Genomic DNA, 12,147 nt, shown 5'->3' on the forward strand with positions numbered 1-12,147 from the left:
TAGATACACTCACTACCCTTAAAGGAAAACTATTCCACTCACTGCTCTATGAGAGAAAAACCTAGCTCTTACCCCTTTTTTGACTGTGAACAAACTTAACTTCCATGGACGCCTCTGTGTTCTTTCCCCACCTTCCATGTAATGAAAAATTTTATCAGACAATATCCTATAACACCCATTCAGAAGTTTATAGACCTCTATCACATCACCCCCCCCTCTTTCTCTTGTTAATTAGTCTGTAATGCACATACTTTCAACCAGTCCTCATAATCTAAATTCCCTAATCTGGATATAATCTTTGTGACTCTTTTTTTGCACCCTTTCCACAGCTACTTTATCTACTTACAAAATTAATAACGGAAAAAACTCAAGTACAAAGATTATTTAATAGTATAATTTTCGCCTGTGTGTCACAGGCATCTTCAGTACACAGCTCAAATTAAACAATAACTGACAATTCCAAAAAGCACCACCTAAGTAGCTGGTGTAAGATAACTAAAAAGGTCAATAAATTTCCTAAAAAAAAAATAATAATAATAAAAGAAATAAATAAAAAATACAATAAAAAGTTAGGAAAGATTAGCTGATTTGTAAAGTACTATTTCCTATAAAGAGGATGGACGTAAGCCGTCAGATCTGTTTAAGTTAGAAGAATGAAGTAGAGTTTCACATGTTTCTTTATAAAGGCATTCCATGAGGAACTAACTTTTGTGAAGAACTCTTGTCTTTCTCCAAAGAACTCTATGTCTATTGAAGATGGCATGTTCTGCAAGTCCGGACTTTTCAGGTTTAAAGTATTCAATATAAGATTGGTGTTCTTTTAGCCGAATAGAGGTAGATCTTCCGGTTTGTCCGAAATAAGATAATCCACGAGAGCACGGAATCTGGTAGACACCTGGATGATTAAGATGTGGAAGCTTGTCCTTAGAAGTGAGAAAGGTGGAGATTTTTCTAAACAGTCGAAAGGCAACAAAAATATTCAGTGGTTTTAAAACTTTTGCTATACGTTCACTGATGCCTTGTACATAAGGGATAGGAATGTGCACTATTTCCTCTGTGTTTGAAGAGGAAGACATTAAAAGTACTCAAAGTTCTTTTAATGAAGCAATTCTTATAACCATTAGATAGAAAGGAAGAAGTTATATATTGTAGTTCTTTCTGTAAAAAATTGTCCAAGAACAAAAGGAGTGGGCCCGATGAACCAGTGTTTTGATAGTTCCTGCCTTATGACAGGGATGGTGATGAGATTCTGCATGGATATAATGGCCTGTATGAGTCTTCTTTCTATAAACTGAGAAATGTAGGTTACCATCTGGTTGGCGAAGAATTAGAAGATCTAAAAAGGCTAACTACTGATTTGATTCTACTTCTAGGGTAAACTTGATCCTAGGATGAAGTGCATTTAACTTAGTGAGAAATTGTTGAAGTTCATCCAAAGAGCCATTGCATACAGCAAAAATGTCATCGACGTATCTGAACCAATGCGTAGGTCTGGGAGAAATGTTGTCAAAGATATGTTGTTCAAAATGTTCCATAAAGAAATTGGAGATAGCAGGAGAAAGAGGATTGCCCATTGCTGTTCCTTTAATTTGTTGATACAACTTATTTTTAAAAGAAAAATAACCAGAATGTATTACAAAATCAAATACATTTACAATGTCTGAAGGAAATTCCTGTTATAGTAATTCCATGCATTTAAAAATAGCACATCTGTAAATAAAGAAACAACATCCAAACTGATTATGATATCAGACACATCCAAATGAAGATCTGAAATTTTATTTTTGAAATCCAAAGTATTTTTTTATATAAGTATCAGTTCTTCTAGTTGAAGAAAATTTGATAAAAATTTTGAAATTTTGTAAGTGGGGCAACCTATACAATCTACGACTGGTCTTAACGGAATGCCTGGTTTATGAACTTTTGGAAGACCATACAATCTAGGTGGACAACCGAAGCAGGTTTTAAGTTTTTTCTTTTGATCTTCATTCCATGTAGATACATTATCTATAAGAGAATTAAGTCTCTTCAATTGACTCCAGGTAGGATCCGATGTAAAAGGCCTATAAGTTGAACAGTCACGAACCAAAAAGAGACATTTTTCTCCCATATTCCTTCCTATCTTGAATCACTACAGCCTTCCCCTTATCAGCTTTCGTAATAATTAAATTATTGTTATTCTTCAGTGATTTCAATGCTTTAAACTCAGAGTAAGAAAGATTAGGACGAAGAGGCTTGGCATTAAAAAGAATTTTAATGCCACATTCAAAACGTAATCTGTTGGCTGTTTTTTGGGATAAGGATCAAATACCCCTGTCTATGTTATGAAAAAAAAAAATCCATAAATGGTACCTTATTCGGCGTGACGGTGGACGTCCGGAAACATTTATAACTACTTTATCTATATCAATAGTATTATTACTGGATCTAGGCAGGCTGACAGTGATTCAAATTTGCGTTTTAGCTTGTCACGAGAATCATTAAAGACCTTTAGGTAAGAACTCAAAGATATGTGCATTATAGTTAAAAGTTTCAACCATTAAAACAGATTCCAGAGCGTTTTTTATGTCCATAATTTCTCTATTATGGACATAAAAGATAAAGTAGTTATAAATGTTTCCGGACATCCACTAACAGACTGTGAACGTTTTGTTTTATCAAAAGGACACGATTTCGTAGATGTGATAAATGGAATTTATCACATCTATTGCTATGCCAATATAGATATTACATGTTGCTGTTGTTCTGGGTAGATAAAGTTAAATATACACCTGTGTTCAGCAAATGAAAATTTCTGAGTGGTGATTGTGACAAGCTTTGTTAGGAAATTCAGTTTGCTATATCATGAAGCTTTCATTTTTTTTGCAATAGAGCTTAAAATAGCACTGATTGTTTTATGGGACTTAGGTTGAAACTTTACCACAGTTATAGCACATCATTTTGGTTATAGTGCTGTTCACCTATTATAGTGAACATCTACTGTATGTATCATCAGCAGGTTTCAGTGTATGATGTTAACATAGCATAAAAGTCCAAATTTGCAATTTCTCATCAGCCATCATCTTTGGTATGCATGAATATTTAGCCAACCACCCTATTTTGAAATTATATTTTATAATAAATCCCTTGGTATATATAACTGGGAGGAGGGATACTGTTGATGATAGCAGAATTGCAGCCAAAAAGAACAGGAGAGAGGCAGGAGGGTGGTTATTCATTTGAGGCAGTCTAGTGTGAGATCAAGGCCAATAAGACAAAATGTATGGTTGGTTGCTGCTATAGGCTACGGAGTTCCAGGGATGATCATGCATCAGCAAATCACTACAATGAGTGCACGTCAAGTGATTATTATGCGGAACTTCAACTCTGGAGATATAGATTGGAAGGAAGTGGAATTTATTCAAATAATGAGAGAGAATTATTTGGGACATCATGTGATGGACAGGGACTCAGAGTGCAAGAGTATTGGACAATGTCATAGGATCAGAAGAGCTATCTGTAATCAAGATAGCCAGCCACATTGCCTCCAAATGAGGAAAGTGACTATGCAGTTTCTTGGGAGAATGTAAAACATGAGAAATATTCTGTCAAGAAGGAGTATGTGTGGAACTACAAGGCAGGTGATTATGAGAAGATTAGGAGAAAGCTTGAAGCTGTGCCTTGGCATAAAACCCTACAAGGGAAGGATGTTAGTAGTGCATGAGAGATAATTAAGGGACATCTGGAGGAAGCAATATTAAATTGTATACATAAGGTAAGGAGAGTTAATCAGGTAGGAGTTAGATGAATTAGTAATGTAATTAATCATGAGCTACAGAAAAAGAAAATGTTGTGGACGGTATATAAAGAGAAAAGTGAGATTTCTTCCTAAAATCAGATTATGGGAAGAAATTAGCTGAGTAAGCCAAAGGAAATCCCAAACAGATTTTTTCTTACATGGCAAGTAAGAGGAAGAATAACCTTAATGAATGCTAATTCATGAGGAGACAGAAACAGACAAAAATAGTTTAGTTACTAAGTGACCACTTTGCAAGGTTATATCATTCAAGTGAGGTTAATGCTGTGACAGAGACTAATGTGGGAACAGAGGTTGATGGAGGTTCTTAGGATATCTCAATGTGGGAATAGATGGGATATCAGCACATGTTTTGCAGGAATGTATAAGAAAAATGGCAATGCCTCTGACTAGGCTCTTTAATTTAAGTCTCAGCTCTGGTAGAGTTCTAAGGGAGTGAAAAGAGGGCAAAATAATTCCCTTGCATTAGGGAGATTCTAAAAGTGCAGTAGCAAATACAGACCAATCAGCATCTCAGGAGTGGTGGTAAAATACTAGAAAAAATTGCTCAAAAAGAGAATGGGTAGATAAGAATACCTTACTCCATGAGAGACAACATGGCTTTGTGAAGGATCAGTCATGTTTTAGTAATTTACTAACTTTCTATAATATAATGACAGCTGAGTTGGATAAAGGAAATGGCTACACAATGATTCTGCTGGATTTTGCAAAGGCATTTGAGAAAATACCACATGGAACTCTGTTACACGAATTAGAACAAATGGGGATGGATATTACATTGGCTATGTGAATAAGAGGGTAGCTGTTGAGCAAATATCAAAAAGTAGTATAAGGAGGAGCAGAATTCAAGCAAAAGCTAGTGACTAGTGGTGTGCCACAAGGTTCAGTGCTAGGACCCACTGCTGTTTAATTTGTACATAAATGATATAAGAAATAACCTGAAAGGAAATATTCGGTTGTTTGCTGATAATGCAAACAACTGAATTAGGTAGATGTTGGAAGTTTTCGCCTGAAAGTATCTTCAGGTATCTTGCTCCACCTTTGCAACGAGTTTCCATGGTGTTGTACTACCTTACCTCAGTCCTGAAGATACTTTCAGGCACAAACTTTGTTTGCTCACACTTGGATAAAGGATTAAACTAATTTTATTATACTCTAACCAAGTGAAAAATAAACTTCCAACATCTTTCTCTAAATCCAGAGTAATTTATTAAAAATGGGGGGCACACCATTTGGCAACTCCTATAGGTAGAGATGACCTGCGAATGCTTCTGCCTGGTATCTCAGCTTGGGCCTGGCTCCCACTGAAGAGACCTCAATAAAGGTCGAAACTAGTCTGGGTAGTGGCCCTTCCCTTAATGCAGAACATTAGACATATCCGTAAGGAGATGTGTTTTGCATTATAGGAGATACTGAGACAGGAGTATTGGTAGCTTGCTCCGCCTTTGCAACGAGTTGCCCTGGTGTGTACCACCTTACCTCAGTCCTGAAGATACTTTCAGGTGCAAACTTTGTTTGCTCACACTTGGATAAAGGATTAAACTAAATTTATTATGAATTAGGTAGAGTAATAGTGATGTGGAAAGCTTGTAGAATGATTTAAATAGGCTGTCAGTATGAACAAAAGATAATGGATATCAGTCTAATATGGAAAAATGCCAAGTTATGCATCTTGGGATGAACAGATTATAAGCTGTATAATCTATTTATCTTAATTATGAAGTTAGGGATTTAGGGCTGGTGGTAGACAGAGAGTTGAAGGTTTAGAGGACATATTGCTAAGGTAGCTCATACAATTACTTGGCTATTGAAGAATACATTAACAAGTACAGAAGGAAGTTGTTATTCCTCTTTATAAGGTCTTGATACATCACCATCTAGATTACTGTGCTCAGGTCTCCTGTATTTCTTGGAGATGAAGTGGTGAGCAACCATGGGTGAATGGTCTGTGGAATGTTCCCTAAAAGAATAGAATGAGGATGTGTGCACTACAGAAGTTGATTGATAAGGGAAAAAAAAGCAGGGATATGGTAAAAACATTTAAGTTAATTAAAGGGTTTTATAGGATTGGAACATGGCTTGGGGGGGGGGGGGGGAACAAGAGTTCATCCTTGGAAGTTGAGTAGTTAGTAGGGGCATGAGGACTAGAGTTTTCGCTTGGAGAGTTGTGAATGAATGGAACTGGTTACCAGAGTCAGCTGTTAGTGCTTTGTCTGAGGTTCAAGGAGAGGTATGACAGATTGTGTGGATAGTTTGGGTCTCCCGTAATGAGTCTTCAAGCTCCATGGACCCTTACGATAATAATAATTGTTAACTGATTAAAATTATTGCATTTATTTTATTAAGGTGAAGTGAATAATACTGAGAATAAAGCTGATTATAGTTCACTTTGTTCTCTACTAGCAAACTAGTAGAGAACAAAGGAATAGTTATAGTGGATTTACTATAGTAGAGGTGACTGTACTTAAATGATGTTTAAATATGAAGTAGTATGCCACAAATGATAACTATGAGATAATTTACACACATCAGTTAAGCATAACTTCATCATGAAAAAAAATACCCCTTACTCTGAACCAGACTTTAAAATTTTTAAGAACAATTCTATTCCAAAATAATTACCTCTTCCCTTAGGTGTTATTTCTGCAACAAGATCATCAACAGTCACATTTTCCACACCTTTCTCTTTTACAATTTCTATTAAGAAAAAAAAAATCATTATACAAACATAATCAAAGAATATACAACAGAATAAAAACAATTTTAAGTCAAACAGTTTTATGCTTCTTTCAAAGCAGAGAATTATTCCTTAATAAATCTTCTTTCTCCCTCATTGTGTATTTCTTCTGCATTATAACTTAGAAAACTACCTAGAACCAATTAATCACATATTTATTGCAAACTTAATCTAATTTTTGGATAAAAGTTCCTATTTTTTGAATATTTCCTGCTTCTAAACCAATGATATTTAAATTTATGAAAAACTGGAAGAAAATTTATAAAAAAATTAAAATTTTTAATGTAGTTAATTTAATTTTTTTAATAATTTAATTTTAAAAAATATATTTAAGTTTATGAAAAACTGGAAATTTTTTTTGATAACAGAGGTTGTTCTAAAAGCAGCAAAGAAATTATCAAAAAAATAAAAAAGAAGAAAATGTATTATGAGTTTAAGATGTTCTGTGAAAAGGTTATTGCTGATTACCATGAATCTTCATATTTAGAAGAAAGTGAAGCAATTACTGATGCCAGAAGAGATTCTCTTTAGAATCTCTTCTGAGCTACTGCTGTTAAAATTTTTTGATTCTCAAGAGAATTAAAAAATTTTAAAAATTATCTTGGAGGCACTACTTCAGATAATAACACCACGAGCAAAAGAGAAAACTGAGGTGTCTTGGATAATGAAAAGGCAATACATGTAATAAGTTATGCCTTGAAAGGTAATGTAGTTTGCCTTTTTTTTTTCCCCACCTCTCTTGTGAAGTTTATTCAGAGATATACGAGGGCAGGTCTGAAAAATTCTGATAAACACTTAGAACAAAAATGACGTTAAAGCAACTGATATAACCAAAAGAAGGAACATACAAGGATATAAGAACATAAGTTACTTTTATACCTCTGCTACTAGCATGTTCTTTCTTGTGGTTATATCAGTTGCTTTAATATCATTTTTGTTCTAGGTGTCATAAGAACTTTCCATACCCCCCCCCCCCCCATTCATATATTCTTCAGTGTGTGTGTGAAGCTATTTTAGGACAAGAGTGTACGCAGCCATATGAAAAACATCTGAAAAATCTAATTTTATGGGGAAGGGGGGGGGAAGAGAATTTGGTGCTAATGCTTCAATGGATTCCGTGTGTGTGTGTGTGTGTGTGTGTGTGTGTGTGTGTAGGTTCAATGGAAAGAGGAAATAGATAAGAGAATTGCCACATCCTCAGTGGAGATTTATTCTATCCAAAATACCTTGCTTTAAAAAATGGTTCATAAATCAGTGTACATAAAATTAAAGTCAGACAACTGAGAAGACTTTAAAATTGACAGGTGCTTCTGACAATGTCTAATCTTCAATTTCCTGTGGTACGCTCCATTTGTAGATATCCAGCTGGATACTGAATGAATGACGAGGATGAGCTGGCAATTTGAGAATTAGCCAAGTGAACTGTATTCTTTATTGGCTTAAACCAAAGGAAAATGATGATACAATGATGAAATGCCATACTGACTACAGCATTACTAAGTTAAACAATTCCCACACCCACCTCGACTGTTTTTGTCAGGGGAACGAAGGCAAACAATGAAAAGTTAGCTACTGTAACAAACTCAAACTCAATACAAGTGCCATTAACATAAGATGCATCAATAGAAAAGTGGAACTATAAGAAAAAAAAATAGATGTACTACATTGAAATAACTGGTGTTACAGAAACAAAGAAAACAAGAACAAGTAGAATTCTTCTAAATAATAATTACAAGATGTTATATATTCAGGCAATAATGATCTGAGAAAGAAAGGAGTATCTAAACATGAAGATAATCTGCTAGAATGGTAGGCAACCATCACAATTGGAATTGCACAATGACTTAACTATTCAATCCCCATATTATTTTATCTAACTGAAAAGCTTAGAAATGCAGAAGAGAGTATAGTAAAAGGAATCAGAGATTATAAAGGTAACATCACAAGTGCAGATATTCTAGATGTCTGGAGTAATTGAGAAATTCTCAAATTTAATTATCAGTTTTACAATGGCTGCACTACGTTATTCAAAAGGCATGGTCAGAAGGCTGAATTCCAAAAAGATGCTAAGAAAAATTGTGGTAGAGAAACTTGGAGAAGAACCAGCTCGATTCAAGCCAAATAGGATAAGATTTTTTACTTTTAGACAAATACTTGAGAAATCATGGAAATATAACAAGGATCTATTTTGTACATCTGGAACATCTGATAAAGGCATATGACAAGAGACATATATCAAGCAATACATAGTCTATATCATCATGTACCCTCGGGGTCTGGTGCACAGGCATAGTCTATATTTAAGTTGTAAGTCAGCAATTAGAATTGAAGAAGTACACTGAGGAAAATAGTTTGATGCAAAATCAGGTGTAATACAAGCGTACACATTATCTCCACTGTTATTCACCATTTATATGATCACATTATAAAGTAAAGTGGCATTAAACATGCCAAAACCGAAGATGTTACTCTCAGGTCTTATGTAGATGTTCTACTCATAAATAAATCCAGTACAAGTCTGAGAGTTCTTTAACTAAATTAGATAACAGCTATAACCAATTCTTTCAATCCTACCTTTGAATCCATGAGATGGCTTATCTTCAACAGAAATATACTTCTGATTCAGCATCTAGTTCAAAAACAAGCTCATTTTGCCAACATTAAAAATTTATTATTAGTATCTGCCATCCCCATCGCTTACAATAATAGTAGTAGCAGCTTCTTTCAGTCATTGCAATTATGAAATGTGTTGTTTCTTAAAGCAAACAGTATTGACTAGTGCAAAAGAAACCACTGCATCATTTTTAGTCAACTCATACAGAATCCTCTTTGTCTGAGCATTGGTTTTAGTGTTCAATCCATGCAACCAACAGACATTTCACTTTCCTTAAAGCATTTATCCCTGTGGATCCTGTATTCCTAAAATCTAGTGATCTCTGGAACATTTACTGATATTTCTTTTTTGTCATTATTGCAGACTGTTCTTATGATAATCACTTAGATTCAAAGTTTTGTCGTGTCCATATTTCTATTGTGATGATCGAACTCTTCAAGTATTTCCATTTTTGTTTCTAATGGAAATACCTCAAAAAGATTACTAACCACCCAACCGGCAAAGACATATATATATGTCCAGGTTATCATGGATGCGAAGTGTAGAGGACTGATGTATTTTATCCATATGTTTATCATGGCGAATCTGATGACTGCAGAGCAGTAGATAGATCATGTTTCCTTAGAAGAAGCCTGATATGCTGCAATCGAGATGGCCCTCATAATCCGAAGTACCCCAAATATGCCCCACTACAGAAGGAATATTTCTTAAGGAATCGCAGACAAGTAATGTCTAGTAGAAGAGCTTCATCAAACAGTATTGTGACAGATTTTATGTTAATTCTGTTAATTTAATATGGCTGTAATTGTAGTTTGTATTACTAAGCAATTTGAAGGACTTGAATGAGACTTGAACTAGGACTTTAGCTCACTTGATAGTATAGAGAAAGAGGGAACTAGTTTATCAGTGTTACTGAACGAGCGATAGTGTGTATAGATACTAGTATATGTAATTTGCCCTTAACTGAGAAAGGTCAAAAGGGTTGAATGTGGTGTTCATTGTAGCAATGGAATTGTTAAGCCCATATAACTCTTGTAAATTAATGTGTGTAATCCAATTTTGTCTAATTGAATTATTGTGTCATATTATTGTGCTTAAGCAGGTGAAAGATTTAAGCCAACTTAATCATTGATGGGAAAGCCCCTTTATCTTGTGTGTGTAGAGTCTTTGTGGAGACATAACAGTTTATCCCATGTGCTAGTGTAAGATTTTCCTTTTTTGTAAATCTCAGTTGTACTTTTCTTGCAACACGAAAACTTGATGACGGCCCACACCTTTGTGTCTTCCAAACCTCTGACATGTCATATATATTAAAAGAAAAAGAACAAATTATTACTTGATGAAACATGGGGTTGAGGGTTTTAAGATACATTCTTTCTTCTGGTTATATCAGTTGCTTTAATATTATTATTATTATTGAATTGGAGTTTTTAGAATTTTATGTATTGTATTGTATTTATGAGATTAATAAACTTTTGCGGGGTGCTTAAGGGTCAAAGCTGTATAACTGAGAGGAGACCTCCACATAGCCTTTAAAGGAATGCGGAGAACCGACCAGGGCTTCTGACCTAATGTCCAATCCTCACCTTCTCGTGGTGCACCCTGTTGGGTATCTACTTGGATACTGAACGGATGAGGATGGGCTGGCAATTTGGGATTTAGCCGACCAAATTGTATTCTTATTGGTTAAACCAAAATATAGAATGATGGTACAACATGACAAAATTTCATGCCAGCTGGGGCATCGCCCGGTTAAACAAGGCCCCCGTTGTTTTCGCCAGGGAACCAGGGCGAACAGCGAAAAGACAGCTACTGGAACAAATCTGAAAATAAACCCCAACTCAACATCACCAGAGTTAAAGATCGGTACTATCAATGTAAGAAGCCTGAATGGCAAAGAAATGGAGCTAGCTGAGAAATTAGATAAGTACCAGATCGACATAATAGGGGTGACTGAAACAAAAAAGACCAAAACTGGTGAGATCTTTCTGAGCAATAAATACAAAATGTTATATTCAGGCAATGACAATCAAGGAAAAGAAGGAGTAGCCATAGTATTCAACACAAAATACGAGGCTAATCTTCTTGAATGGCAGGCAGTCTCAAGTAGAGTAATGTGGGCAAATATGAGAATGGGGAACTGGACAATGAGACTTATTTGTGCCTATGGTCCCACAGAAGGTTCTACTAAGGTAGAAGTGGAGGAATTTTTTGAGGCTTTAGAAAAAGCAACTGACACAATGAAAAATGAAAAGTTGGTCCTTGTTGGGGATCTAAATAGCAAAGTAGGAAATGATTGTGAGACATACAAAAATATTTTGGGAAAATTTGGAGAAAAGAGCAAAGCTAATAATAATGGCAAATATCTGTTGGATTTCTGCTCAGGACATGGACTGGTCATTACTAACACCATGTTCCAACATAAAAATGTGCACAAATTCACATGGAGAGAAGAGGCTAGGAATAAGAAAAGTCTCATTGACTATGTTATTGTTGATAGTGATGTTTTCTCCCTGGTGCAGGACACCAGAGTGTACAAAGGATTTGAAATTGGAAGTGATCACTATTTAGTCTTGAGCAGGATAAAATTGAATTTCATATTGAAAAGAATAACATGTAAGAAAGTTTTAAAGCAAATAAAAGTTGAGCAGCTCTCAGATGTGAACTGTAGACTAAAATACACAAAGATTATTGAAGAAAAAATGAAAGAGTTTGAGAACAGGAATCAAACCTTGGAGATTCAGTGGCAAACTCTGAAGAAAACATTGATTGATTCTGCCAGAGAGGCATGTGGTGAGGTTGTTTGTAAGGATAAAAAAATCAGAACTCCCTGGTGACACAAGAAGTTAAAGAGGCAGTGAAGGAAAAGAAGAAAGCATACCAAAAGTTCCTGGCAAATAAGTCAGCTTGTGCTCTTAGAGAATATAGAGACAAATGCAAGAATGCTAAACACTGTGTAAAACTAGCTAAACAAAAGTCATGGGAGGACTTTGGCAAGAA

The 12,147-nt window shown here is 35.1% G+C and overlaps 1 protein-coding gene across 1 annotated transcript in view; it reads right to left on the minus strand.

The window, feature by feature from the left end:
* Positions 1-12,147, minus strand: part of LOC150100905 (transcription and mRNA export factor ENY2-like) — a 56,881-nt gene that overhangs the window by 17,729 nt on the left and 27,005 nt on the right. The window contains exon 4 of the mRNA XM_090401767.1: positions 6,419-6,493. Coding sequence (XP_090257893.1) covers positions 6,419-6,493 — 75 coding nt within the window. The remainder of the gene's footprint in view (positions 1-6,418; positions 6,494-12,147) is intronic.

This window comes from Typopeltis vanoorti, chromosome 12 (genome assembly GCF_054136105.1).
Source record: "Typopeltis vanoorti isolate ZY-2024b chromosome 12, IOZ_Tvanoo_1.0, whole genome shotgun sequence".
Taxonomy (NCBI): domain Eukaryota; kingdom Metazoa; phylum Arthropoda; class Arachnida; order Uropygi; family Thelyphonidae; genus Typopeltis; species Typopeltis vanoorti.